The following is a 27,534-nucleotide window of genomic DNA, read 5'->3' on the forward strand; positions in this document are numbered from 1 at the left end:
GATGTGTCCACAAATGATCTCCTTGTTCCTACACATGATGTGCATGCTTTAATTTTTAATGCTAGAGATTTTAGCAGTATCCTATATAATAAAGAGCTAATATGCAAATGGTTGTCACACCCTCATACCATCACACTTTAATGGCTCAGACACTCAACACTGGGGAGAGAAGAATGGGGACCAGCCAGGCACAAATGAGCTTGCAAGAAAGGAATGGGGACCAGCCAGCCTATGATCTGGGAGAGGGACAAGCCACCCATCCCGCTCCGGTCCTGTGTACCAGTGGCTGCACCTGTGCCTATGGCCCAGCCTGGGAGAGGGATAAGCTGCACATCCCATGCCCCAGGAGCCAGTGGCTGGGACTTAGGTCCAGGAGAGGGATAAGCTGCCCACCTTGCAGTCCCAGGTGCCAGTGCCTGCGGCTACAGGCATGGACAAGGACAAGCTGCCCGTCCCACAGTCCCAGTCGCCTGCAGCTGTGGCCTGGGGCAAAGCCCAGATAAAGCCAGACCAGCCAGACCAGACAAAGCCAGCCCCCCGGTCCTGGGTGCCTGCGGCTGGCAGGAGGAGGGAATCCTGGGTCCTGGGTACAGAAAGGGGCAAGCAGGCAAGCAGGAGAGCAGTTATGGGTAATCAGGCAGGCTAGCAAAGGGGTGAGGGGCAATCAGCAGGTAGGCAAGCAGGTGAGTGGTTAAGAGCCAGCAATCGCAGATTGTGAGAGGCAGTGGGACATCTCCTGAGGTTCCTGGAATGGAGAGGGTGTAGGCTGGGCTGAGGGGCTCCCCCACTGCCAGTGCACAAATTTTATGCACTGGGTCTCTAGTTTAATATAATTGGCCACTTTTTTTTTCCCCCTGAAGCTTTCTCTTCTCAGGGCTTATATTTTTTGCTTCTCCCCAATTTTAAAAATCATTTGTCTTCAATTTTGTTGGGACATTCTTCTTCAGGGTTGAGTCCAGTAGTAATCAGAAGGCTCTCTCAATGGTTGCCTCTGCCTTGCATTAGTCCCAGTTACTAAAATATGTTTCGGAATTTTATTTGTTGCAGAGGCCTTTTTCACATGTTAACATCCCATAGCATCTTTGAGATATTAATAATATAAAAACAAATACTGATCACCTTAAAGTACCTGCAGAGTTCAGAGACAGGTAAAGAAAACCACTTCTACCTTCAAACAAGTCTTTTGTGTCCACTAGGGGAGCACAATGACCTGCTGAGGTAAAATGGGAATGATAAAGTGTGTCAAAGACCACGTGATATTTGTAGAAAAAAAATTGTGTCAGTAATCAATGGAAGAATAATTTTTATGGATTTGTGTTATCTGGAAAAGGCTTTAGAAAAGGCAATGTGCTGGGACCGGTTTGGCTCAGTGGATAGAGCATCGGCCTGCAGACTGAAAGGTCCCGGGTTCGATTCTGGTCAAGGGCATGTACCTTGGTTGCGGGCACATCCCCAGTAGGGGGTGTGCAAGAGGCAGCTGATCGATGATTCTCTCTCATCGATGTTTCTAACTCTCTATCCCTCTCTCTTCCTCTCTGTGAAAAATCAATAAAATATATATTTAGAAAAGGCAATGTGAAGAAAAACCAGTGCTTTTTAGTTTAAAAAAAAATGCTTGTATTATTGAAAAATAGCATCAGTTATGTCAACTCCATAAAATAAAATAAAAATATTCAAGGTATGTTGAACTTCCTTCTGAAGCTAAATTCTTCAGAACTAATGCTCTTTTTGGTAGACCAGTCTATTTAAGTAATAATTTAGGAGGTAAAAGATCCAATTATTGTCTTATGTTTGTGGAGATCTGTGGGAACAGTGAACAAATGCTTTATACAGAGATAAAAATTTAATGTTATAAAAATTGTCTAGGTTTAGAATTTTTTTTCATATCCAACGAAGGGATCATATGTTAGGTTTCTTCTTTTGTCTTGGATTTTCAGCACTGGCTCCAAGGCCATGAACTACACAAAAGAATCAAGCACTCCCACATTGTAAAGCTGTGTTGCATAATTATCTCAGTTGACAAAAGAGAAGCCTTAAAATAATCTATATGCCAAAGGGGCGTATTTTGAGTTGCATATGTCCATGCCCCTCAGAACCAAAACACACCATAATTTATCTATGTAAAAAAAAAAATTTTTTAAAATAAATAAATAAATAAATAAAATTGCCCAGATAAACTTAGCAACTTACTTTTACATAGCCACATAGTTAAATCAGGACTCTAGTCTTTAAGATCTAATTGTTGTGCCCTTTCTATATTAATTAAATTAATTATATATGAGGCTTCTAATTGAATTCTACTTTCTAAACAAAATATAAAGCTTCAATTACAGAAAGGGTATAATAAAAGTGTTTCAAGATCCTTCAAGGAACTCTTAATTGCAAGAAAGGTTTTCTTACTCATCTCTCACAATTGATAGTAAGCACATACTGGTTACTATTTTAGGATTGTGTCCAGTTAACATCTATATATATTCACATATTTATTCAGTCAAATGGAGTAAGCCACTTTTAGATGGCTATTTGTATTTGGTTTATAAAACTGCATAAGACAATATTTCTGACCCCAGGGAACTTGCATTCTAGAAGGAAAGTCAAAAAAGAACACTGCATAGATTCCTGAAATGGTTACAAAGGACTTTCTAAGATGTTCTAAAATGAACAGATAATTATCTTGCATATATAAAAGGCCTAAGCTATTCCCACTGAAAAGGAGTAATTGAATCTGTAATTACTTTCTTTTCATAGGGGATGGAGACATGGATTCTAAAGATCTAATTGTAATGGTTGTTTTCTTAATTACTCTAATTACTTTGTAGAGAATACTACCTTACATCCATCGAGGAGAGCTCAATAGTCAATGGTGAATGAGGACACCATTAGGAGTATTTTAAAATTCTACTTTACTGGGTATTAGACAGTTCTGTTGTTTATTTTAGCTTCTGATGATCCAGCTGCGCTGAGATAGCCCCTATGTGTACTATGAGCAAAGACATTGTCTTCTGATCATGACTTTCATGAATGAACATGGAGGAACTGGAAAACCTCTTCCAAGGCTGCTCTTTTAAGAACAGATAGTCTCCTCCCTGTTGTCATTTCAGTGATGACAGGAGCATTCCTCCCTTTTCCCAATCCAGCCACCATCATTCATAGAGTCTGGTTTGCAAGAGTAGCCTTTTTTTCTCATTAAGGCATTGCTTCTTTTAAAGATGAATGGGGGGAAGATGGTTTGTCATGTTATTCTCCAAAAGTGAGTTTTAACAGGGGCCAGGACGGAGGAAGAATAGGAGCATTAACTTCCTGTTATGGGAAAGGCAGTTGGGGTGCATTCTCAGGTAGAGAAGATGTAGAAGATGGAGTTGAGGACTAAAAAAGCAAAAGACAAAGAATAAAAATTCTCACTTCAAAAAAAAATGTTTTAACTAGAGGTGGCCTTGACTTGAATTTATAAATCTTGTGGACATTAGGTATGAACTAGTGAGCAATTAAATAGTATTTGGTATTATACCCTGAATATGCTTCTCATTCGTGGGTAGTCTGTCTTACTCTGTGTAATAGATCTGTTTCTGAATTATTATTTGGGAACCAACACTTGTCAGGTTCAACTGTGTATCTCTATTTCCTTGTACCTCCAAAGTTAGGAGGATCAAAGAAGATCATCCATGAGAAAGTACTATGAATATTTTGAAACTTTACACAACTCTTAATTATGTGCTTTTGTATTTAAGAGATGAAAAAAATAAGAACATGCAAAGATCCTTTAGTTAAAATTACTATTAATCTAACATTTTTAGTGTAAGTTATTAATAGGATAATAACTTTCCAAGAAAAATATTGTAGGTGTTTACCTTTTGGCCTACTTTTTCTACTTGCTATAGAAAAAGTACAATGTGTCTTGGGTTGGCTATTAGGAGAGCGAAAGTATTGAGAGAAAAGGTACAAACACTTGCAGGTATTGTGGACGTATTGTTTGAACAAAACAAAAAAAATACTCCACAAAGTATAAAAATGGTCCTTGAGATTAAGATTTTTATGCTAACAAATATTGGCATTTTCAGGATATTATAGTTGCAAATGGTGACAGTAGAAGAGAATTTTATTGTTAGGCATGTTCTACAAAACCAAGAATGTTTGTTTTTTTATGAATGAGGTAGTTTGTATTTTAAAGATAGTTAAGGAAGGTAATAGATATAGCTGGTTGGGGTAAAGGATGTAGATTCTAAACAAAGATGAGACTGGAACATAGGAGAAGTTTGAAAATATGCACTGATGGTGGGAATGCATCCTGGTAAAGCCACTGGGGAGAACAGTATGGAATTTCCTCAAAAAACTAAAAATGAAACTTCCATTTGACCCAGTGATCTCACTTCTAGGAATATATCCCAAGAAATAGAAACACCAATCAGAAAGGACATATGCACCCATACGTTCATAGCAGCACAATTTACAATAGCTAAGATTTGGAATCAGCCTAAGTGCCCATCAGCAAATGAGTGGATTAAAAAACTTTGGCACTTCTACAGAATGGAATACTATGCTGCTATAAAAAGGAAGGAACTCCTATAATTTGCAATAGCATGGATGGAGCTGGAGAGCATTATGCTAAGTGAAATGTCAGAGAAAAATAAATATCACATGATTTTACTCATTTGTGGATTATAATGAACAACATAAACTGATGAACAAAAACAGATCTAGAGACAGAGAAGCATTGATCAAAAGGTAAGGTAGAGGAGGATGGGGTTAAGAGGGAGAGATCAACTAAAGGACTTGTATGCATGCATATCAGCATAAGTGATGGACACAGGCAACAGGGGGTGAGGGTGAGGGCAGGATTGGGGGGAGGGAGGACAATGGAGGAATAAGGCCACATTTGTAATACTTTAATCAATAAAGAAAAAAATGGAGGGGAAAAAAAGAAACTGCCAAACTGTTTTTCAAAAGTGACTATACCACTTTACAGTCCAACTAGCAATGCATATGATTCCAGTTTCCCCAAATCCTTGTCAACTCATGTACTTCTCTTTTTTATACAATAATTTCTATTATTTTATGTCTTTTTTTATTGTAACTTCTGTGGTGAGAGTCAAGTGCCTTCTCAGTGTAGTTTTGTTGCATTTCTCTGATGACTAATAATATTCAGCATATTTCATGTGTCTATTTCCCATTTCTACATCTCTTTCTTATGCCTCTATAGCTAAAACTTTGACTTTCTTGATTCTTCCAGAAACTTCTAGCTTTGGTCATGCTGTGATGGTAATGCATGAACACTCACTGACGATAATTGATTGTTTTCTTAAATATCCAAGTATTTCTAGAACCTTACAAAGGAGAAGTCTTCTCTGCTGGAATCATAAAGTAGATTCAGAGAGTGCCCCTTTTCATAACATCTTGTAGGAAAGCAAGCTCACAATTGCAGAAGCCAATTGGGAATTTATTTTCTGGGGTGAGGGGGGAGGGGTTGGTTTTTTTTTCCACTGAGCTAAGGGCAAGACTCAACAAAGGCTGTTTGTTTCTCAGTATGATTTAAAAAGAAGAAGGTGGGGGGAAGGCTGCAAGGGAAGAACAGCCCATGTAAAACATAATTCTTCAGGAAAATGGTACTGATGGAAAGTAACAATAATGCTATGTTAGAGACACAAAATCCATAGAATCAAGTTTTGCTATAATAAAAATGCTGATAGATTATGCAAGATTCAGAATTCTGGAGCTCTTTGAAATGAACAATAGAACATTTCTAACTGATGCGATTAGGCTATACTAACATGACAAATACAGGCTGTCCCAAAATAATGTATACACACTTTGAATGATTATTAAGTTAGTATTATTAGCATACAGTTCATTTCCAATATTTAAAATAATCTATAGAAATGAATACATTTTTGTCAATTCCTGTTTTCAAACTGATAACCATTCTGGTCCAGGCACTGCTGATAATGCAAAACAATGCAATCGCAAATATCAAAAATAATTTCCTTCCATACTTGTGCACCCTCAATTCGTCAACTGTTGCTGGTTTTGTACAATAAAGGTTTATCTTTTATGTATCCACATAAAAAGTCCTGTGGATAAATTTTCTTTGTTCACAGCTTAGTCTGGCTTAACCCAGTATTTCAAATTAGTTAAATCTGAAAAGGAGTTAAAATTTAGTTATTAGCTGTTAAAAGTATTTATATGTTTTTGGGCACCCTGTGTTCCCCCCAAAATGTACCGTATATACACTTTGAGTAATTATAAAGATAGTGTTTATACTTCAACTGTGTTTTCAAACTTCCAGTAACATTTTAGAATGAATTTCATTTATTCAAAGTTTAGTCTGGGTGAAAATAAAGATCAATTGACTTATCAGTTGTTAAAGCATATATGCATGTTTTTGAGACTTACTGTAGTTACTGATTATCTCTCTAAATTAGATTGACCTCAATTTATAAAGATCATTACTTTAAAGGAAGGCTTGTTTTGCTAGCTAAATAATTTTTGCACAGGTGCTAAGATGGAGGTCTTACAGGTGTGATAAAGGGTCCCTCTCTAGATCTCAGCTTATTTTCTTTTCACCCACATGTAATTTTTTTAGAAGTAGGTGGTGGGTTGTGCTGTAGCATCACATCAGAAACTTTGTACTAGTCCAATCACTTTATTACCATCCATGAATTTGTTTCCACAGCCTATTTGTTTCCAGCACAGTCCATTGTTGCTTATCAAAAATGACTGAGGCAGTAACTTTATCTTTTTTCCTCAGCTGATAATTATTTTTCCTGTTTTCTTGGTTTGGTTGGAAATACCTAAGTGTTAAAACTGATCTGCATACTTCTATAAACTTTAATATATTATTAAAATCAGTGATTAATTTGGAGATGAGGTTTTTTGAGACCTTTTTTACTTAATATGTTAATGAAATAAGGTATAGTGTGAGTAAAAAACACAACACAGATAACTTTAAATTTACTACCTACAAATAAATAACCTGGACATTTCAGGAAGATAAGTATAGTACCTTATCATGAATTGAAATTAAAAGACAAATGCTTTTAACTGACATTGTGGTTGTTTTCTTTTTCAGTTTTCTTTTTCTTTGACTTTGTTTTTTCCCTTTCCCTTTTCTTTTTTCTTTTGTGTGTGTGTGTGTGTGTGTGTGTGTGTGGGTGAATCCTCACTTGGAATTCAGGTAATCTAGATCTGAATCCACACTCCACTTAATGAGCAGATGACTTTGGTCAAGATAACTTTTCTGAGTCTCATCCTTCTCATCAATAAAATGAAGATAGGAATGCCGATAAGGAAGAATTGATTTCAGATTAGATGTTATATATATATATATATATATATATATATATATATATATATATATATATATATATATGAAGTAGTCCAATATATATAGATTCTCAATGATTGATGGCCTATTATTATTATTTTACATGAAGTAAGTGCTATTCTTTATTTTTTTTTTCTTTATCCTTAAAATTTTTTCAAACACACAAAAATAAGTATAAAGATAACATACCAGCCGAAACCAGTTTGGCTCAGTGGATAGAGCATTGGCCTGCGGACTGAAAGGTCCCGGGTTCGATTCCAGTCAGGGGCATGTACCTTGGTTGCGGGCACATCTCCAGTAGGGGGTGTGCAAAAGGCAGCTGATTGATGATTCTCTCTCATCAATGTTTCTAACTCTCTGTCTCTTTCTCTTCTTCTCTGTAAAAAATCAATAAAATATTTTTTTAAAAAGATAACATACCAGTTCACATTTTTTAAAATAACAAAGTTAAAATCAGTATTTTCTCTAAAATATTAATAGAAATTATGCATGCATTATACTCTAATTTTTAGTAACTGCAGAGTGATTGAGTACACATTATTTTACATAACTTGGTTATCGATTTGAATATCTACTTCTCTGTTTTGTTCATTTTGATATTTAATTTTATTGGCTATCACAGTTAACATTCAAAAGTGTTAACTAAGGGTAAAATATCACACTAAATAAAAATACATTATTGAGTCTACCTAATGAATCATGATGTTCATTTTTCAGTTTCATTGACCAGAAATGAAAGGGTCTGATAAATTGTGCCTTGTAAATTTCTATCATCTCTGAACAGTTCAGTTTGCAAAATAATTGAAAAGTACCATTTTACTATTAAAAAATAAGTCCAGCCCTGGCCAGTTTTCCTCAATGGTTAGAGTGTCAGCCTGTGGACTGACAGGTCTCAAGTTCAATTCCCAGTCAGGGGCATGTACCTTGGCTGCAGGTTCCCCAGCCCTGGTATGGGCACATGCAGGAGGCAACCAATCCTGTGTCACTCTCAAATGGACTTTTCTCTCTCTCCCCTTCCTCCCTTTCTTCCACTTTCTCTAGAAATCATTAGAAAAAAATATCCTCTGGTAAAGATTTTTTTTTAAAAAAAAATCAAAACCCACTGGAACACTACATTTATAAGATGATTATAAAGATTTTAAATTTATAAGTTATGGAAGTGTGTAGATATGAAAATTCTTATAAAATTGTGTGCATATCAATTTTGGCAAAACAATTTCATAATGATTGGAATATATAATTCCAAACATTTAGTTTTAAATGTTCTTTAGTTAGCACAAGTTTTGATATAAAGTAATGACTTGCTCGCTCATCATAAATGAACCGAGATCTAAATTCTCATACACTGCTGATGGAAATAACAGTTGATACAAGTTCTTGGGAAAATTGTTTGAAAAGTACTAAAGCTAAACATATGTGTAAATGAAAGTATATACTAAGCTAATTATATGACCTAGTATTTTTGCTTTGGTATTAATGCCCAACATAAATGAGCCCTTACTAGTAACATATTAATAAAATCTTCATAACAGCCTTGTTCACAATGGAACCAACCCAAAGGACACCAGGAGAATGTTCATTCTCATTATAGTGTAGTGTTACACTTTTGTAAAAATAAAATACTGCAATTTTTTCCCTGGGACAATGTAGCTTAGTTGGTTAAGCCTCATCCCATGCACTGAGAGGTTGCTGTTTCAATTCCAAGTCAGGGCACATGCCTGGGTTGTGGGCTCAAACCTGGTAGGGGGCATGCAGAAGGCAGCCAATTGATGTTTCTCACTCTCCCTATTCCATCTCTCCCTCTCTCTCTCTCTCTCTCTCTCTCTCTCTCTCTCTCTCTCTCTCTCTCTCTCAAATCCACAACCTAGGTATGTGCCTGATCAGGAATTGAACTCACAAGCAACCTTTTGGTTTAAAAGGTTGCTTGTGAGTTCAATTCCTGGTCAGGCACATACCTAGGTTGTGGGTTTGATCCCTTGTCAGGATATATACAAGAAGCAGTCAATCAGTATTTCTGTCTTTCCCCCTCCATCCTTTCTACTGTCTCTAAAATCAATAAACATCCTTGAGTAAGAATTAAAAAAATTCACCATACCACCTTTTTTTTATTATTATTACAGTTTATGCTCATTGTTATTCTGTATTAGTGGCCTGGTGCACAAATTCATGCACATTGAAAGGAAATTAACTAGAAGAAACAATTTAATATCGCTATTCGCCCTTTCTCTATACTAGAAGTGTCAACCAAATTCATGATTGATAATGACAGATTGAAACGTGTGCAATTGACGCCAGTGAGAGCTTTATATGTATCATGCATGCACAAGTCAACTTAGCCGTTTATAGATATAGAATAAGCTTGCTTAATTATACCTGTTTCTGATTTAGCTAAACTTTTACTAGCCCAGTAAAGCACCCCAACTTCTCTTTCAGGTAATTGTTAGCAACATAGCAGTAAATATCAACATGAAGCAGATTATTATTATAGATCATGCAGGGAGAACAAAGGGCAAAATATTTAACTGCAGCAGTGTTTGACTATATTCTGCGCAGTGAAAAAAACTGAAGTAATTTTCAAGGTCCACCATTTCTTCTTTTCATTTGGGTCAAGTTTCTAAGCTTTCTAAATCTTCATTTTCTGGCTAATGAAAATAAAATAGGATTCTATCAAGTCTCCCATCTACCTGCTCTAGGACTTCTGTGATGATCAAATGAGATGAGGCATGGGAGAACACTTCACAGACATTTGGCTATAGTGAAAAATGTTTCCACCTGGCTATAAAGCAAGTTCTGTTCCTGAGCTGAAGAAACTTCAAGGACGCTAGTCTCTAGGGAAAGGAAGCTGGGCATTGCTACATGACGTCATTACCTGGCGCCCACAGCCACCATTGCTGGACTGGACTGTGGGCCACATTTTGCACCACAGGATCTTGGCAGCACAGCAGCGATTTGGTGTGGTGTCCCTCCTGGGTGGTGGTGGGGCTTGTGTCCCACTTGGGGGAAGATGGTGTTGCTTTGTGAGCTCCTGGTCCATGGTGCCATTTCTCTGTAAATGGCAGTGCACATCACAGCAGATCCTGCATTGAGAGTCTGTCTCTTAGTCTTCATTGTGCATCATAGCAACCAGTTGGACACTTAGCATATAGCCTTTTATATATATATAGAAGATTAATATAGCCATACCATCTTCTAGTTCCTAGGACAGTTAAATAATGAGAATTTTCTCAAGGCAGGCTATAGAGCACTCAGTCTTCCTTCAGAATAAACATGTGTTATACCAAAAGTGATACATGGCTGCCTGTTACAGAGTACAAAACCAATAGAAATGTTACTTATTAATAAGCTTAAATTATTTCTCAGTGTTGGATTAAATAAATGTGGTTAAAATGGTTTCTTTCCCCACTTGTGTATTTAATATGACAGTTTCCTACCAAGATAGTTAGTCTAATATTTGTGTAATATTTGCTCAATAAATCTCCAAAAGAATGAGATAGACAGTGGTTATTTAGAGCAGAAGTTGACAACCTTTTTCCATAAAGATCCAGATAATAACATTTTAGGCTTCGAGAACCATATGATCTGTATCACAAGTACTCAACAGGAGGCATGTTGACGATGTATGTTGTGGCTATATTTCATTAAAACATTTTTATGGACTCTCAATTTCAACTTTATGCACTTTTCACGTGACAAATATTATTCTGCTTTTGATTTTTTTCAACCTTTTAAAATGTAAAAATCATGCTTAGCTCATGGATCATAAGAGTAGGAGCAAAAGATAAATGGTTCTCAGGACTTTGTTTGTGAAGCCTTGGTTTAGAGTCATGTGATTCTTAGGGGTAATGAACTTGTAGAGAATCTCAGCCTGAAGTTCCACAGGAGTGAGTACACAACATCATTTTTAGTCGGCTGTCAGATATGTTGTTAAAGATATGTTCGTTTGTTTTGTTCCTTCAGAAAGCATTAAGTTTCATATTTAAAGTCAAAGGCTTGCCGGGACCGGTTTGGCTCAATGGATAGAGCGTCGGCTTGGGGACTGAAGGGTCCCGGGTTCGATTCCGGTCAAGGGCATGTACCTTGGTTGCGGGCATATCCCCAGTAGGGGGTGTGCAAGAGGCAGCTGATCGATGACTCTCTCATCGATGTTTCTAACTCTCTATCTCTCTCCCTTCCTCTCTGTACAAAATCAATAAAATATATTAAAAAAATAATAATAAAAAAATAAAGTCAAAGGCTTTGTTCCTTCTCTGACATGATTTAAATTGATGGAAGTTTAAATAAAAGAAGTTGGGTTTGCAAAAGATTCTACTAAGATATTTGAGGTCTGGTTATTTTAGCTAAGTGTCAGTAAGAATCATAGTGCTTTCTTGGTGGTCTTCTGATTTGATATACAATTTTTAACAAGTTTTTGTTTTGTTTTGAGAAAGAGAGAGAGAGAGAGAGAGAGAGAGAGAGAGAGAGAGAGAGAGAGGGGAAGGGAGAGAAACCAATGTGAGAGATTAACATTGATAGGTTGCCTCCCAGGGATCAAGCCCACAATTGAGGTATCTGCCCTAACCAGGAACTGAACCCACCACCTCTTATTGTATGAGACGATGCTCCAACCAACTGAGCCACACTAGTTAATGCTGATAAACAATTTTTTAAAATAACCTTTATTTTGGAAATTTGAAAGTATTGAAATACCTAAGACACGGTAAAATACATTTGTTTGAGGCCCATTGGCTAAATTCTGTGACTATTTCCTGGGTTTCTGTGTGTACTAATACTTGAGAAAGCATGTATTCTCTGACATTCTAGAAGGTCAGAGGAATAAATAACTGCATTAGCACTTAAAGGGCACGCTTCCAAGTTGGTTCACCTCAATTATTTGCAGTATTTACCAAGAAATGTAAATGGTGAATATCTAACCTAATTATTGAGCTATCTTTCATTCCTCTATCCAAAATTAATTTTCTGTGATCAGCTATATTTACAATTTCAAAATCGTTATTTACATGCAGACTGAACAGTGCAATAAAGGGTGAGAAAAGATAAATTTTGGAATGACCTTATACTGATTTGTACCTACATCCATCCAGCCCTAAATGAGGGAATCTCACAACCTTGGCAACACCAAACAGGATATAGGGGCAAGGATTTCCTAGTAAGGTGAATGAAACCTGTGCTGTACATAATTTACCTGGGGTCCATTCCCAAGAATATCTCATGGATATTTGTATTTCATCCCAGAATCAGTACTTTGCTACTAGCCTTGCTCTCTTCCCTAATTTAGGGAGGGTATGGGGTAGAGTTAGGAGACCTGAAACAAGGTAAGTATACAGTAAACAGGAGAAGAAAACTAAGAGGAAAACCAAACTGAAGCATCACTCTCATTATAATGGAAATGGATACTTAGTGGGCACCATCTCTGTGTTGGAAACTTTCCATAAACTCAGTTGTTAAAATAAACAAGAAGAGAAAAAGGGACAAAAAACATGTCCCTTAATTAGCTAATGCACAGCAGGAAAGAAAGCCTGGGAAGCATCTACTTCAAAACAATTAAGTAGACCAAGCGGTATTTTGTTTTAAATTGATTTTTGTTTTATGTATTATGTAAGAGATAAGGTTGACTTTGTTGAACTTTTAATTCCATGACAACAGCAAACTCTACCTGTGTGCTCAGCATTTGGTGTGTATTCTTCAAGCAGCATGGTTCTCTGCTCTCGACCCAGAATAACATGCAGCATGTTGGTTGTGACTCTGGAAACTAGGGTATCACTTCTGTTTTCCAGAAGGTGAAAATGTCACAGTTGCTTCTGAGCAATGCATTGCACCACCAACTGATGGAAGAGAGAAAACAACCCTTTTACAGTAGTTCTACTTCTTGACCTTCTGAACATTTATTGGAGTATGGTCTATTATTAGACAACCTATATGATGATCAGAAAATGCATGTTTCTGACTCAGCCTCCTGATCTTTTTCTCTTTCCATGTGATTCAGGAGGAAGGACGCTGGTTTCTTATCCTACAAAGACCACCTGCCGGTGAACCAAGTGGTGGTTGGAGACACCAACCGGCAAGGCTCAGAAGCGAAACTGAGTGTTGGCCCCCTGCGCTGCCAAGGAGATAGTAAGTTTGCCCAGCAGCTGGGGCTTTCACTTTCTTGGCAATTTTATATAGTGTTTCCCAGAACATCAGAGCGTGGAAGAGGACAGACTGCTCTTCTCTAACTCCTACAGAAACACCCGACAGTGCAAACAGCCCAGTGGAGAGCTAGATAGAATCTAACACATAGAGGAGAATAAGCCATAAAGTCTTCAGTCCAACGAACCTAGATAGGAACATAAAATGTGGATATCCATCTTCCTTGTACATTCATATCTAACAACTTTGACTACCTAAGTTTATGGTGATATGTAAATAGCGATGATGCTAATAACATAAAAGTGGCACTCAACAGCTGTGATTCCACTGAGTGCTGCTGTTAATGCCATTAGCAGGACTATTGATAGCACCATAAACTGGGTTGATGCTGATATAAATAGTAGCATTATGGTTTCATGTATCACTGTAAACTTGGATTATGATCATGTAAAGCTTGACATTATTGCTATCAAATTTCATCATCATCAGAGCTTGATAGTCCCTTGTAAGCCAAAGATGTTTTCTGTTGCTATGTCTAGTGTTCCGGATTCAGCATGACAGAGAGGAATTGGGGGCTGCTGGCTTCGACTGTGGGAGGCTTGGAGTTAGAATGATGACCCCACCTAATTAGGGCATCATTAGGATTTTGTTGTCTTATACCCTTCGGTGTGCTTCACATGCCATCAGAGGAAAATGGTGACATTTGCTATGAGGATTCTGCAAAGAGCATCCTGCTTGTCATTTCCCCTCTTCCTGCATGTCCTCTGGGAGTTCTATGTGTTTGTGATTGTGTGTGAGGTATCGGGAGACCTAGATCTGTTCCCTGAATAACTGACTTGCCAGGACACCTCAGGCAAACTCCCCATTTGCTTGGCTGTGTCAATGTGAATACCACCTGCGTCCCAACTCCTTCTGGGGAGACAATAAAGATTTCAGTGTTCAGTGCCTGCATCTGGATCCCTCCTAGCAAATCATTCTGTGAGGTGGAATATTATCACCATGTCCTTAAAGCAAGGGAGAATCAGACCTACTCGATGTAATAAACTATTGCGGCCACTCATAGAGGTGTCTTAAGGAGTGTAATGATTCATGTTAACGGTTTACTACTGAGTAAATTGAGGCTGTCAGCAATTAAGCAAGGCAGTATTCCTGATTCAGAAGAGAGATGGAGTCGGTACTGATTTTTCTCTTCTTACATGGAGACAGAAAGAACTACATATAAAATGGGGACTGGTCAAAAGAGGTTTATCATGCATTTATTAAGCAACAATATTTCATTTGTCTAGTCTGGCTTAGTAGAACTGTACAATAAGGAATTCAGTTTCAACTGTTTAAGAAAAAGTATTGACATAAAATAATAATACATCTGCATTTTTAAGCAGAAATTTTGAGAGATGGAGTATAGTTTCACTCTCAGCCCTGGCCCATCTGGCTCAGTTGGTTGGAGCATCATTCCATGCACTGAAAGGTCAAGGTTCAATTCTCTCTCTCTCTCTCTCTCTCTCTCTCTCTCTCTCTCTCTCTCTCTCTCTGTCTCTCTTTGCCCCCATGTCTCCCTCCCTCCCTGTTTCCCTTCCTCTTTCCATGTCTCCCTCCCTCCCTCTTTCCCTTCCTCTCTCTCTGAAGTCAATAAAAAATATTAATAAAAAAACAGGCATGTTATTCTTACATGTTATCGAATGGAAATAATTTTCTTTATGTCACAGTTACTCATTAATATATATATAGGTATATATAGGTAAAATATAGGTAAAATATTTCACACTTATCAGTATTAATTCTGAAGTTAGCTTTGAATGAAGAAAGGGTTTCCATTAAGTAATTGATTAACACAGTATAGTTATAAAAACCCCACTTCTGCAAACTTTTGTTACCATTCTTAAAGTAAAGGTGTTAGCTATGTTAAATAGTATATGTGGGAGTATATTACCAGCTGAGTAGCTTGTTTTCTCTTAATCAATTAAATCAGTCCTCAGGAATAATTTATTATGTGTCTGCTATTTTTCTAGCATTTTACTAGGTACTCTGGGGGATTAGAAGAAGTTCATTATATCTGTGAGTTCATTTCTGTTTTGTTTGTTCATTTATTAATATATTGTTCCTTAGATTCCACATTTAAGTGATAACCATGCAGTGTTTGTCTTTCTCTGACTAATTTATTTCACTTAGCATCATACCCTCTAGGTCCATCCATGCTTTCAGGGTAGGGAGGTTGGAGGACTGGGTGAACAAGGTGAAGGGACTGAGAAGTACAGATTGGTAGTTACAAAATAGTCATGAGGATGTAAAGTATAGTATGGTACTTTACATGTATGGTACCAGGTGGGTACTGGAAATTTCAGGGGGAACATTTTGTAAAGTATATAATTGTCTAACCACTATGCCATATACGTGAAACTAGTACAAAATAATACTGAGTGTTAAAAAAAATAATAAAAATTAAACTTAAAAAATGTTTCTGCTAAAAAGAATAGAGAAAGAAGATTACACCACATTTTAAGAAATGCACATGAAAAAATATTGAAAAACAAAATGTTTTCTGATTTAATATTAGATTTTGCAATGTAAAATTATTGCAAATGATACTCAAGAAAGAAGTGATAACCAGTATATTTCAGGTAGATTTTATTAAGAAAAAGAGGACAGGTAAAGTATGATGGGCAGCACATTTGCATTTCTTTCCCAAGGCTTTTGTTCTTATAGGCATTTTGAGGACAGTTGATAAGACAAAGAGCTATCTGATTCATAGACACTACACCGTTTCAGTATTCTTGTAGTGCTTGGCTTCAGAGATTTGATCTGTGTTTTACCTGATACTCCATGAAAATAAAAGCACAACCAATATTTAATTATAATTAGTAGAATACTTTTGTGTCTGAAAGAGAGAGAGACAGACAGAAAAAGAGACTTCCTTTTCTGCAGACAGCTGAGAATGTTATACCTCATATCTGAATTGCCAGGTAGCAGTCAGCAGTTTCAATGCCCACCTTCACTTTAAGGATGCTCTAACATGGATACACTAATGATATATTTATAGCATTTTCCAGTATTTACAAATGTATGATTTCCTTAAATAGAGAGCACCTTACCCCTGAGGTGCGTAAGGTAAATATTAGCCTTTGTTTACAAATGAACAAAGTATTTCTTTTAAAATGTCATTTATTATACACAACAATTTTCTACACACCCTTGCAGCCTCCAGGAGGAATGACTGCAAAGAGCATAGCGGTTCTCTTCTCACAGGGCAGGGTTGTTTCCCTGATTCCTCTGTCTTCCCTGAGTCAATTGCTGATCAGATTGGTTTAAAAAAATGCCACTTGGGTTTTATGCCAGCATCCCTCACACCAACTCACATCCATTTATCTATACAACATGAATGATGTGGGGAATAAAGTCTAGTTTTTATCATTTAAAAAGTGGTATAGCGCATTTATCTGTTGTTTGTGAAAATTAACTTACTGTCATTTACTGAAGTCTGTGCAAAGCTACAGTTTAAAAACCTAAATCCATTATTGAAAAATGTTTCTCTGTTTGAGCTGTTGAGTGATGACAATCCCAGAAGCTGTCTCTTGAATTGGGTCCCCCAGTCTCAGAGAAAGAAACAATTTTTGTGGGCTCTGACCAAGCGTTGCGGTGGTTTCAGTTGATTTCATCATGCCTGCTGACTTTCATTTTTACTTTGATTCATCTGAACTCATAGACCTATATAATCAAAATGCTAAAGAAAATCATTGAGTTCCACTCTAGTCTGCTGCATTTCCTACATAATGCTGCGAAATACTTTTTTTTTTTTTTCCAAACCACTTTTAAATGGAAACCTCCATTTTAAATGAAGCTGAAAGTGTGACTGGTGATGGATGGTTAACTATGATTAAAAAAAAAAATGCAGTAAAATTACAAATCCCCTGTTAAATCACGTGTCCACCAGAAAGAAGCAAAATAACTAGAGATTCAAAAATCACTGATAGAATAGAAACTATTTTCAAATTTAAATATATAATCATTCTTGGATGGGGTGGCTCAACTTTTATGGAATTAGTTCACAAAAGACATTTTGGGCTTGGGAGGTAGAAGTCTTCTTATTCAGACTACATATGGTGTGTATAATTAATGATAGAAGTAAAGTATTTACTAGTTAGATTCTCTATTCTTAGCCATATGAGGTAAAGATTTCCCATATTTCCTGTAGGGAGACAGGGACTTGAAACAATTAGTTAGGAGCAAGTTTGCTATGAAAGCACACATTTGCCATACACCTGAGTAGAAGTCATTCAGGAAAAATGTGTTACTCAAGGACTTCTGAGTCCCTGCCAGCAATCTGCCCTGGCTGTCCAGGCAGAGGCGCAGAGCACGTGAGCCATGCTGGAGGTTTCAGTCTTTTAGAACTGCAGGCCTGACTCTGAGAGGCCCAGAGAGAAAGTGAGGCAGATAACACATCCAGTTCAGGAACCTTCAGCAGACACAAAGCCAGGCATAAAAGAAGTAGAGATGGAATGGCGTTTTACGCAAATGATAGTGGACACTGGTTCTCTGGGAATATAATCTTAGGGGCTGGGGCAATATAAAGGCTATGCTGTCTTTACTATAAGACTTTACAACCCAGGACCATAACAAACAGTTCCCTTACCAAGAAAGACAAGCCACGACTCTATCTACATGGCATTTCTTCACAGAAAGGACATTCCCAGAGGTGTGCAAATGATTATCCTCCTCCAGAGGATGTACCCAGGGACACACAGAGGCCACACCATCTTCCCAAGACCATCTGTGTGAAGCACACTCAGTGCAACCAGCAAGGACGGGACAAGGACAGCGGGGCAGCCACCCACCTGGGCTGAGGGATGATTTTGATTGTGAAGAGGCCATTCCCTGGGCTCCAGAGAAGGGCAGATAGTTGGCTTATCAAAAGGGGAACAGCCCAGTGCTTTACGTACAGCTTCATTCGGTGACCTCAATGACTTGAGTGTACCAATGCAAAAGTGGAAACAGGATTACTAGGTGGTTTGCCCATCAGTTTCAAAGGGGGGGGGGCAGAAGCCTATGTGGATGCAAAGCTAGTCCTGGAATGGATAAAATTTCATCATCCTCAGTAATTACTTCTTATCCTTTCCCCGCTCCTTCCCACAAAATGTAGCTATGCCTATTTGCCTCCAGTATAGCCAAAAACAGGAACAGAGAATCACAATGTCCTAAAGCCAAAGAGATCAAACAGTTCAGATTTCTCACTTCACAGGCAGGGAACTTGGGTCTGTGCAGATGAAGTGACCAGTCAGGATCTCCCAGATGGTTTATGGGAGAGCGCATGGAGAGAGAGTTCATCTGAGCCTCATTTCTAATGGTCAAATGAATGTTGAGACCCAAAGTAGGAGATTTGACCTGGAACCCTGACCTGGGTCCCTTGTCTATCAGCAGCTGAGCAGTGTAGTAATGAGGTCTTCATGTAACCCTCTGGTGAGAACGACCATCTGGAAACCTTGGTAGAAAGCCTGCAACTGTACAATGAGGGGCCAATGGCAGAAAGTTAGTGGCTTCTGTTTGTGTGTGTGTCTATTTTGTTTTGTTTTTACTTACACCTATAAACATTTTTTATTGGTTGGTAGTAGAAGACAGGGGGAAAAAATAGGATGATGTGTAGAAACCATTAACTGCTATTTTTTTTTTTTTCTTAATGTCCCAGTGTCTGCTGCTATGGCCGTGGGCTATTCTGACTGAAAAGGAGGAATAGCTCTGGGAATAAGCAGAAATAGTGAAATTTTCAGGATCAAAACCTAGGCTGATTTCCATTAAAGGATGGAGCCTCTGGGCACATCTCAGGTCAGTTGCAATCTCAAAGGCAGCAGAGGTGAGAGAAGGGAGCCTTCGCTTTGGTCTCCCAGGCCCCAGAGTGCCTTTAGACAATTAGGAGAAATGGACAACTCCCAGGAAGAATCCGCTCTTTTGGGTAACTTGGCCATGCAACTCTGGCTGAAAATTCACTGTGGAAATGGGAAGTAAAATTAGTTACAGTTTAGGGGGGAAAGTTGCTTCTCTCTTACCATAGATCTGGCATTTGTGTGCGTGTGACTGACTTCCTCACCTTGTGTGCAGAGGAGCTATCACACCCCTCAGAGGACATCTGTCTGGCTGAGTGAGCCTTCCCTCCTCTTTGTTCCCTCCCTGAGTGCCTGACCTTTCCCTCAACTTGGCACTCTGCAGACGTGACAGGATCCTAGATACAGGAGGGACTTTCTTCTGTAAATTGAATCCCCATAATTGGGTTTCTCACTGAACTTTCCAAGGGATTGCTCTCAATTCTATGCAAAAGAAAGTTGGGCTTGTTCTCTTAGTTTTAAGACGTCCTGGTGTGGAGCACACTTGGAACCAAGAGGAATACTAGGTGAAACAGATTCTAACCTATTCCAGAATCAGTTCCAGGAATCTAATTCAACCTACCAGCCTTCATAGAGAAAACCGGGACATGGCCCACATCCTGGATCAGTTTCCATCTTCTTAAAAGTGAAAATGTTTACCAAATGGAGTAAGAGATTATCTAGGGACCTTAATAAAATGCAGAAGGAAGTCAGGGCCAGGAATTAGATGCTGCCGCTGCTGCTGCAAGCCAGTGGACCATAGTTGAGTGGCAAAGTTAAAGAGCAGCATATTGAACTGCTTAGACTTCGGAGTCTCACTCACCTGGGTCCAAACCCCAAACTCCCTCACTAACCACATGCCTTTGGACAAGTTCCTTAAGCTCTCTGGGCTTCCACTTGCACCCACAACCTTCCCTCGGCTGCAAGAGAATTATCATAACTATATTACTGAGTTTGTTCTTACAAAGACTGATTTCCCACAGTCCTCACACATGGTCGGAGCTCTGAAGATTGTATGCAGTTTTTTATACTTACAAATGAAGCCAGATCCCAATTTAAACAAAAGATTGCTAAATTGGTAAAATTGTGTGTCCTCGGGTTATGATTCTGAGCATTGATAACACATCCACAGCATGACAGATACAGCAGGTGTAGAAAATTGTAAGCACTGACTCTCCACTTGACCAGGGTCTCCCAGAACATAGGGAGCCCAGGAATGCTTAGAATATGAACCCATTCTCTGCAGACCTGTTAGTTTTGCCAGACTGGGGAGCAGGCTCCAGGCTGGATCTAACCACCCCCTCCTGCTCCTCAAGTCAACCTACATAACCATAGCTTATGACAAACTGTCAAAACATGTCCCCAATTTACCTTTTTTGTTAATAAAAGCTACTGTAAGATTCAAGTAGATTATTACGCTTTCTGAAAAAATAGATTCAAAATTCAAGTTTGATTCTGATGCTGCTAAGAGCAGAACATCTAGGTAGGTAAAGAAAAAAACACTCTAATCAGGTGGCATTTGAGCAACATCTGAAGGAGGATAATGAGAGATCTAATGGGTATCATGAAAAAAGGATTTCAAGTGTTATTACCATCAGTATTATTCTACTAGAGGCTCGGTGCATGAATTTGTGTACCAGTGGGGTCCCTCGGCCTGGCCTGCATGATCAGGCTGAAACCGCTTTCCAACATCCCCCAAGGGGTCCCAGATTGTGAGAGAGCATAGGCCAGGCTGTGAGAGAGAGACACACACACACACACACACACACACACCCGTGCATAATTAGGGCCAGAGAGGAATGTGGGAGGTTGGCCAGCTAGGGAGTGACCACAGGAGGACTCCAGGGTGTGTCTATGTCTAGCCCATCTTGCTCAGTCCTAATCACCGGGTCCCAGCAGCAAGCTAACCTATTAGCCAAAGCGTCTGCCCCCTAGTGGTCAGTGCACATCATAGCAACTGGTCAACCAGTTAACTCTCTGCCCACTGGTGGTCAGTACACGTGATAGCAAGCTGTTGAGTGGCCTTAGCATATCATTAGCATATTATGCTTTGATTGGCTGAATGGCCAACCAGAAGACTAGGCACTTAGTATATTAGGCATTAATTATATAGGCCTAGAGGCCTGGTGCATGAGAATTCATGCACTCGGCAGGGAGGGGGGCAGGGGTGGTGTCTCTCAGCCTGGCCTGCACCCTCTCACTGTTTGGAAGCCCTTAAGGGATGTCCTATGACAGCTTAGGCCTGCTCCCCATAAGCTGCAATCTGGCCTCCCTCTGTGTGAGGCAACCAGGTGGGCCAATCAGGGAACAGCACCACCCCCATCACCCTGGCACTGCCACTGCCCCTGGCCTCACTTCTGCAAGAGGCGACTGGGCAGTTGATCAGAGGATGGCACTATGGGTGTGGCCCCACCCCCCCATTGCTCCTCCACCTCCACTGGTCACTGCCGCCTCCGTGCCCCATCGCCATCCCTTCCATCTGTCCACTGGCACTTGCCTTAGCTGGCCTGACACTGCTTGCTCACTGACCCCATCCCCAAAACTAACTGTTCCATCGTTAGGTCTATTTGCATATTACGCTTTTATTATATAGGATTTTCTCACTGTAGAAATACAAACAGGCTTGACATCAGAAATTCTCTGTTCATCTCCCTGTCCTATTTCCACTGTCTGTTTCCTTTACCCTTGACTATACCTAGTCTTGGAGAAGACCTGACCTGTCATGTAGCTGAGAGTGTGGCCCCCAGCCGTCCTGATCTGGAGGTGGTGGCCACAGCACCTGCTTAGGGCAATGTCCTTCCATGCAAACACCCCTCATTTCCTTCTTTCTCTTTGCCTTTGCTCACTGCAAGTGGAAACCATCTCTCTTGCTTGCTGCCATCTTTTGAAACTGCCCTCAGAGAACCTAGAGCACACTAGCAGAACACACTGAGAGCCCAGCAACATAGAGCTTGTTCACCATCCCAGTCACAAGCACAAATGGTAGCCTTTCATATAGAGTGGAAGTCAGCAAACTTTTTCTTTAAAAGATGAGACAGGGAGTTTTATAGGTTTCCAGGCCACCTAGGCTCTGTCCCAAATACTTAATGCTGTAGTGTGAAGCTGTAATATATAAACAAATGGGCAAGGAAGGGTTCTAGAGAAATGTTTATAAAATAGCTCACAGACTGGATTTGACCTGACAGTGTTCTCTCGCCACTTTTTTAATTCAAATTTTTAATCCTCACCTGAGAATATGTTTTATTGATTTTTAGAGAGAGAGAGAGTGAGAGAGACATCACTGTGAGAGAGAAACCTTGATCCATTGTCTCCCAAACACACCCTGACTGGGAATCAAACCCGCAACTAGGTACATGCCCTGATCAGGAATGGGATCTTTTGGTGTACAGGATGTCACTGCAACCAGCTGAACCACCCAGCTAGGGCTATATATTAACATTTTTTTAAATATTGGTAAAAATGTATATTATTTTAAAATGTTTTCATCTAGAATTTATCTATTTTTCAAATTCAGTCATAGTAACCTTGCAATTAACCCACAGATGGTATAGATCAAGTATTCATCTCCTCTTTAGCTATGCTCTCATCTTTCTCCATGCATACTCATATTTCAGCCTAGATGTATATAATACCTTCTCTATGTATGCTAAGCATTGATCTGAGGCCCTGTGTGACTATAAATAAGCACAAACTGCATTTACCGCCCTCGGGGACCCTACAGGAAAGTTGGCAATTGAGGCATAAAGACTCCAGACTAAACTTCATGTTCACCATTTTAATTGTTTACCACCTAGAATCCAGAGTTACTTCAAAACTATCAATGAGAATACAGCACTTTTTGACTTATAACCATCCAATGGCTTCCCATATGATGAAAATGCAAACCCCTTGCCACATGCAATAAAATTGCATATGATCTTCCCGCCCACCAGACAGCACTAGCTTCTTCAGCCCAGCCCCACCCACACAGGTCTGATGTCTCCAACATGCTATTGTTACCACCTTATGAACTTTTGCTTGTGGTTTCTTCTGCCTGGAACCTTCTCCCCTGAGCCTCACCTGGGCTTCAGGTGTCAGCTTCAATGTTAATTCTTCTAAGAAACCTTCCTTGCCCACTTAGCTAACATAGCCACCCGTGCCTGACCACTGCTCTTTTTACTTTCTTCATAGAACTTATGGCTAGCTGAAATTATCTCTGCAATTCTGACATTGACTGCCCAGTCAGCACAGATTTCACAGTCCCTAACAAGACTGTCTTCACTTTAGACACAGTCCACAAGTTGGAGGGCGGCGGGGGTCCCTAGGCCACCTGCTCCTCTGATCAAGTGTTACATTTTTGCAAGTTCCCATTATCTCTTCAGGATCACTGGTTCACTGGAATGACCCATAGAACTCAGGAAAACACTATTCTTAAGATTAAAGTTTTAAAGGATACAAATCAGGACTAGATGAATGCAAAGAGGAAAAGGGTGAGGACATGGAGTTCCCATGTCAACCTCCCAGCTCATCAATGGGTGTCACTAACCAGAGAAGCTCACCTGAGCTTCTGTGTCCAAAGTTTTTATTGGGGTTTTATTAGTCATGATTGAATAAATCATTAACCATGTAATTGAATTCAATCTCTGTCCTTTCTTCTCTTTCTTCCCTGGAGATCAGGCTGATGTCTAGAGGTTCAAAGCCCCAACCTCTAACCCATGGTTGGTTTTTCTGGCAGGGCCAGCCCCCAATTTGGGAGTATCTAAGAGGCCACCTCATTAGCATGAATTTAGGTGTGGGATTTAAGGGCCCACCGTGAATAACAAAAACACTCCTATCACTCAGGAAATTTCCAGGGTCTAAAGCTCCATCGCAGAAACTTGGGACAAAGACCAGATAAATATATTATGCAACAGCCTGTTTTTTATTAGTTTGCATTATTTTTGCCCTCACCCCCAACAGTAAATGGGAACTCAAGTAATCCTAGTTTCAAGGGCAGTGCCTGCCACACTGAGACATTCAACTGTGAGTTCATTAATTGAATAAGAATGGTTAAATAAGCACAAAAGATTTAAATAAGCATTTCAGACTAACAATGGAGGTAATATCACAAAGCTCTTCATGATAAATTGCAGAAAACTTGCACAGACAATAATTGCTATTGGAGTCCAAGAAAGGAGCTATCACTTGATTTATATGCACAACTATTTTTAACCTCATAAAGTTTTTGCACATTTAGTCATCTGAATCAAATGAAAACTTTTATTCCTTTATACCTTGCAAATCCCTTGAATCCGATGATTATCTTCATATTAAGGATTCAAAAAAGACCTTTTTCTGAGTTTTTATAATTTCTCTGGCATTTCAAAATTAAGATGCACTTGAAGTATTACATTTATAGAACTCATTGTTTAATCTAAATTAGATTAACCCCCTCCCTGGCCCTTCAGAGATCCAAACAGATAGATGCTCACTTCTGTTTACCCATGTCTCAAGGTCATTACTGACAAAATTACAATTAGTCAATACTTCAAACCTATTGTTAGGGTGCTGAGTTGTGAGCTGTAAACTGCCTCACTCTGGCATAATTAAAACCGTGTTCCAGTTCACCTATTTTATGATACCTACTTGGCCTTTCATAAACCTTCTTTTTCACCATCCTAACTACATTCAGGCCTTGGAAACACAGGAACTTTGTAGAAGAAAACTTTAAAGATAACTTCTTCTTTACTGACAGTGGAAACTTTACTAGTCATTCAGGTAAAAAAAACAAATTGTACTAAACTAGTGCAAATGTTACGTAACATTTGTGTTAATCATTAAAACAAATCCTAATTCAAGAGGTGTGTGTATAGAAAGCAGTGCATTTGAATTTGTATCCACCCATTAACATGGGAAAATGCTCCTTAGAGCTCTTTGGAAGACCAAAATTTTAAAAAGTGAGGGGACTCCCTTCTATCCTTATATTTTATCTTTAAACCAATCTAAGAGTCAGTAGTCTTAAAGTAAATGAATAGCTTCAAGCTGCCTATTAGGGGGGAAATGCCAGTTTCTAGGCCAGTATTTAATCAAGAATCTCTCAGTCCTTAAGTATAGATAGAAAAATCAGAATCAGCAAGGATAGCTTGGTTTTTTGAATGAGAGATACTTTGCTCGTTAAGAGTCTCTGTGTTCCTCTTCTGTTCAGAGTTCTTCTGGACATACTCAAGCTTCATATAATGGAAAGGCTCAATCTCTGTGATTTCTATGTCTGATGCTCTCAGTGTTTTTTAATTCAATTCTAATAGATTACCCCAATCTCTTACAGGATGGCATATAAGTTTCAATTTCCTGGTTTGTCCTTATGTCTCAATGTCTTGGTGCTTCCCCTCTCTCTCTCTCTCTCTCTCTCTCTCTCTCTCTCTCTCTCTCTCTCTCTATATATATATATATATATATATATATATATATATATATATATATATATATATATAAAAAATTAAATTTCACTTTCTCCTGTTAATTTTTCTTATTTAATTTCACTATCAAACTGGGTAAAAGAACCTAAAAGGGTCGAAGAAAAATGTTCTTACTAGAAAAGTAAGAAACCACTTTAGAGAACCTGAGAACCTGTTTCTTCAAAGAATTCAATCTTAGTTGTGGCTACAAATAGGCCTCCTCTTAATTTAAAAAAAAAAAGTGTAAGAGGAGAAAAGGTGGGATTTTTCCTTTGGAACTAAACCTAATGTCAGAAAGACCAAAAAGGTATCTGGGATACATATCACTGCCTGGAAGATACACAGAAAATTTTCTCAGCTGCTCAGCAAAGATCCATGTGTATCAGCAGGAAGATGAGACAGAATATCACATTATAATTATAGATAAGTATTCTTTTTATGATGAGATGTTCCATTTCATTTATGGATTCCATTCTTGGAATAACTTGACTGCATATTTAGAATCTTACTTTACCCATTTCTTTCAAATTTTTATTTTTAACTTAATATTTTGAAATGCAATATAATCTCAATATTGCTTATTAGCAAAAAAAAATAAAAAACCAACAACTACAATAATAATACTTCAAAAAGAAATATAGTTGCATTACCTTAAGCAAAGTATACATAGCAAAATAAGGTGGAAACCTGTGAGGAATTCTCAGGTTAACCTGCCTACATTGGACTTCATACATCTTTACTAGACCTGTCTTTAAACTGATTATTTAAAATATGTATTTTTTATTATTGATTTAGAGAGGAAGAAGATAGAGAGGGGGGAAAAATCAATGATGAGAGAGAATCATTGATTGGCTGCCTCCTGCACACCAGACACTGGGGATTGAGCCTGCAACCTGGGCATGTGCCCTGATGGGGAATCGAACCATGACCTTCTGGTTCATAGTTTGATGTTCAACCACTGAGCCATGCCAACCAGGCAATCGGACCTCTCTTTAACTAGTGAAAACTGCAAAGTGGATGAGGTATGCCACTCCCATCAACTTTCCCATTCCATACCCCTCTATCCCTCAAAATCTCATGACTGACATGTTCACTGCCAACCCTTTTATCTGCCACCCATAAATGTGTCTCCTTTCTAGCCTACCAGTTAAATATGTCACTTACAAATTAGGAACATACTGTATACTGATTGTCTGAGGGAGGTGGTGGGAGAGTTGTATAAAACTGTAGTTGCTAAGGCCTAGTTCAAGGTAACTGAAAAAAGGTTAGATAGGAAAGTAAGTGCTAAAATCTGAATGTGCCTCCACAAAACCCAAATATAAAAATCCTAATCTTCAATGTGATGGTGTTAGGAAAGGAAGCCTTTGGGTTGATTAGATCAGGAGGATAGAATAGGAGTATTGCCCAACAGACTTCCCTTGCTCCTTCTGCCAAGCTAGGACACAACCAGAAAGCTGGTCAGAGACTCAGTGCCCAGGGTTTTTATTGGAGGATGGTCACATGGGCAGCCCATGTCTGGCATGTATCCAAATTCCAGACTCCCAGAAGGAAAGCCCAAATGGCATGTGTGTACCAACAGTTTAGGTACAGTGAGGCACTCTGACTAGCTATTCCATTGACCTTGCTAGAGTTTCCCAATGGTAGGGCCTGGCCAGCCTCAAAAATAGACCTTCTCCAGGTTAAAGTCAGATCTGCTACATTAACTTTTTACTCCCCTTTTTTCTCCATCCATGGACAGCAAGCAGCACTTCTCCAGCATAGCAAAGCCACCCCTGCATTTTTCCTCTGCTTTTCCTCTTCTGTCTCATGGGCTGGAGTTTCTTCTGTG

At 38.9% G+C, this 27,534-nt stretch overlaps 1 protein-coding gene across 1 annotated transcript in view; it reads left to right on the forward strand.

The window, feature by feature from the left end:
- The window catches only part of CNTNAP2 (contactin associated protein 2), a 1,655,787-nt gene that overhangs the window by 1,350,844 nt on the left and 277,409 nt on the right, over nt 1–27,534 (forward strand). The window contains exon 15 of the mRNA XM_036429148.2: nt 13,302–13,429. Coding sequence (XP_036285041.1) covers nt 13,302–13,429 — 128 coding nt within the window. The remainder of the gene's footprint in view (nt 1–13,301; nt 13,430–27,534) is intronic.

The sequence above is a fragment of the Pipistrellus kuhlii genome, unplaced genomic scaffold (assembly GCF_014108245.1).
Source record: "Pipistrellus kuhlii isolate mPipKuh1 unplaced genomic scaffold, mPipKuh1.p scaffold_m20_p_10, whole genome shotgun sequence".
Taxonomy (NCBI): domain Eukaryota; kingdom Metazoa; phylum Chordata; class Mammalia; order Chiroptera; family Vespertilionidae; genus Pipistrellus; species Pipistrellus kuhlii.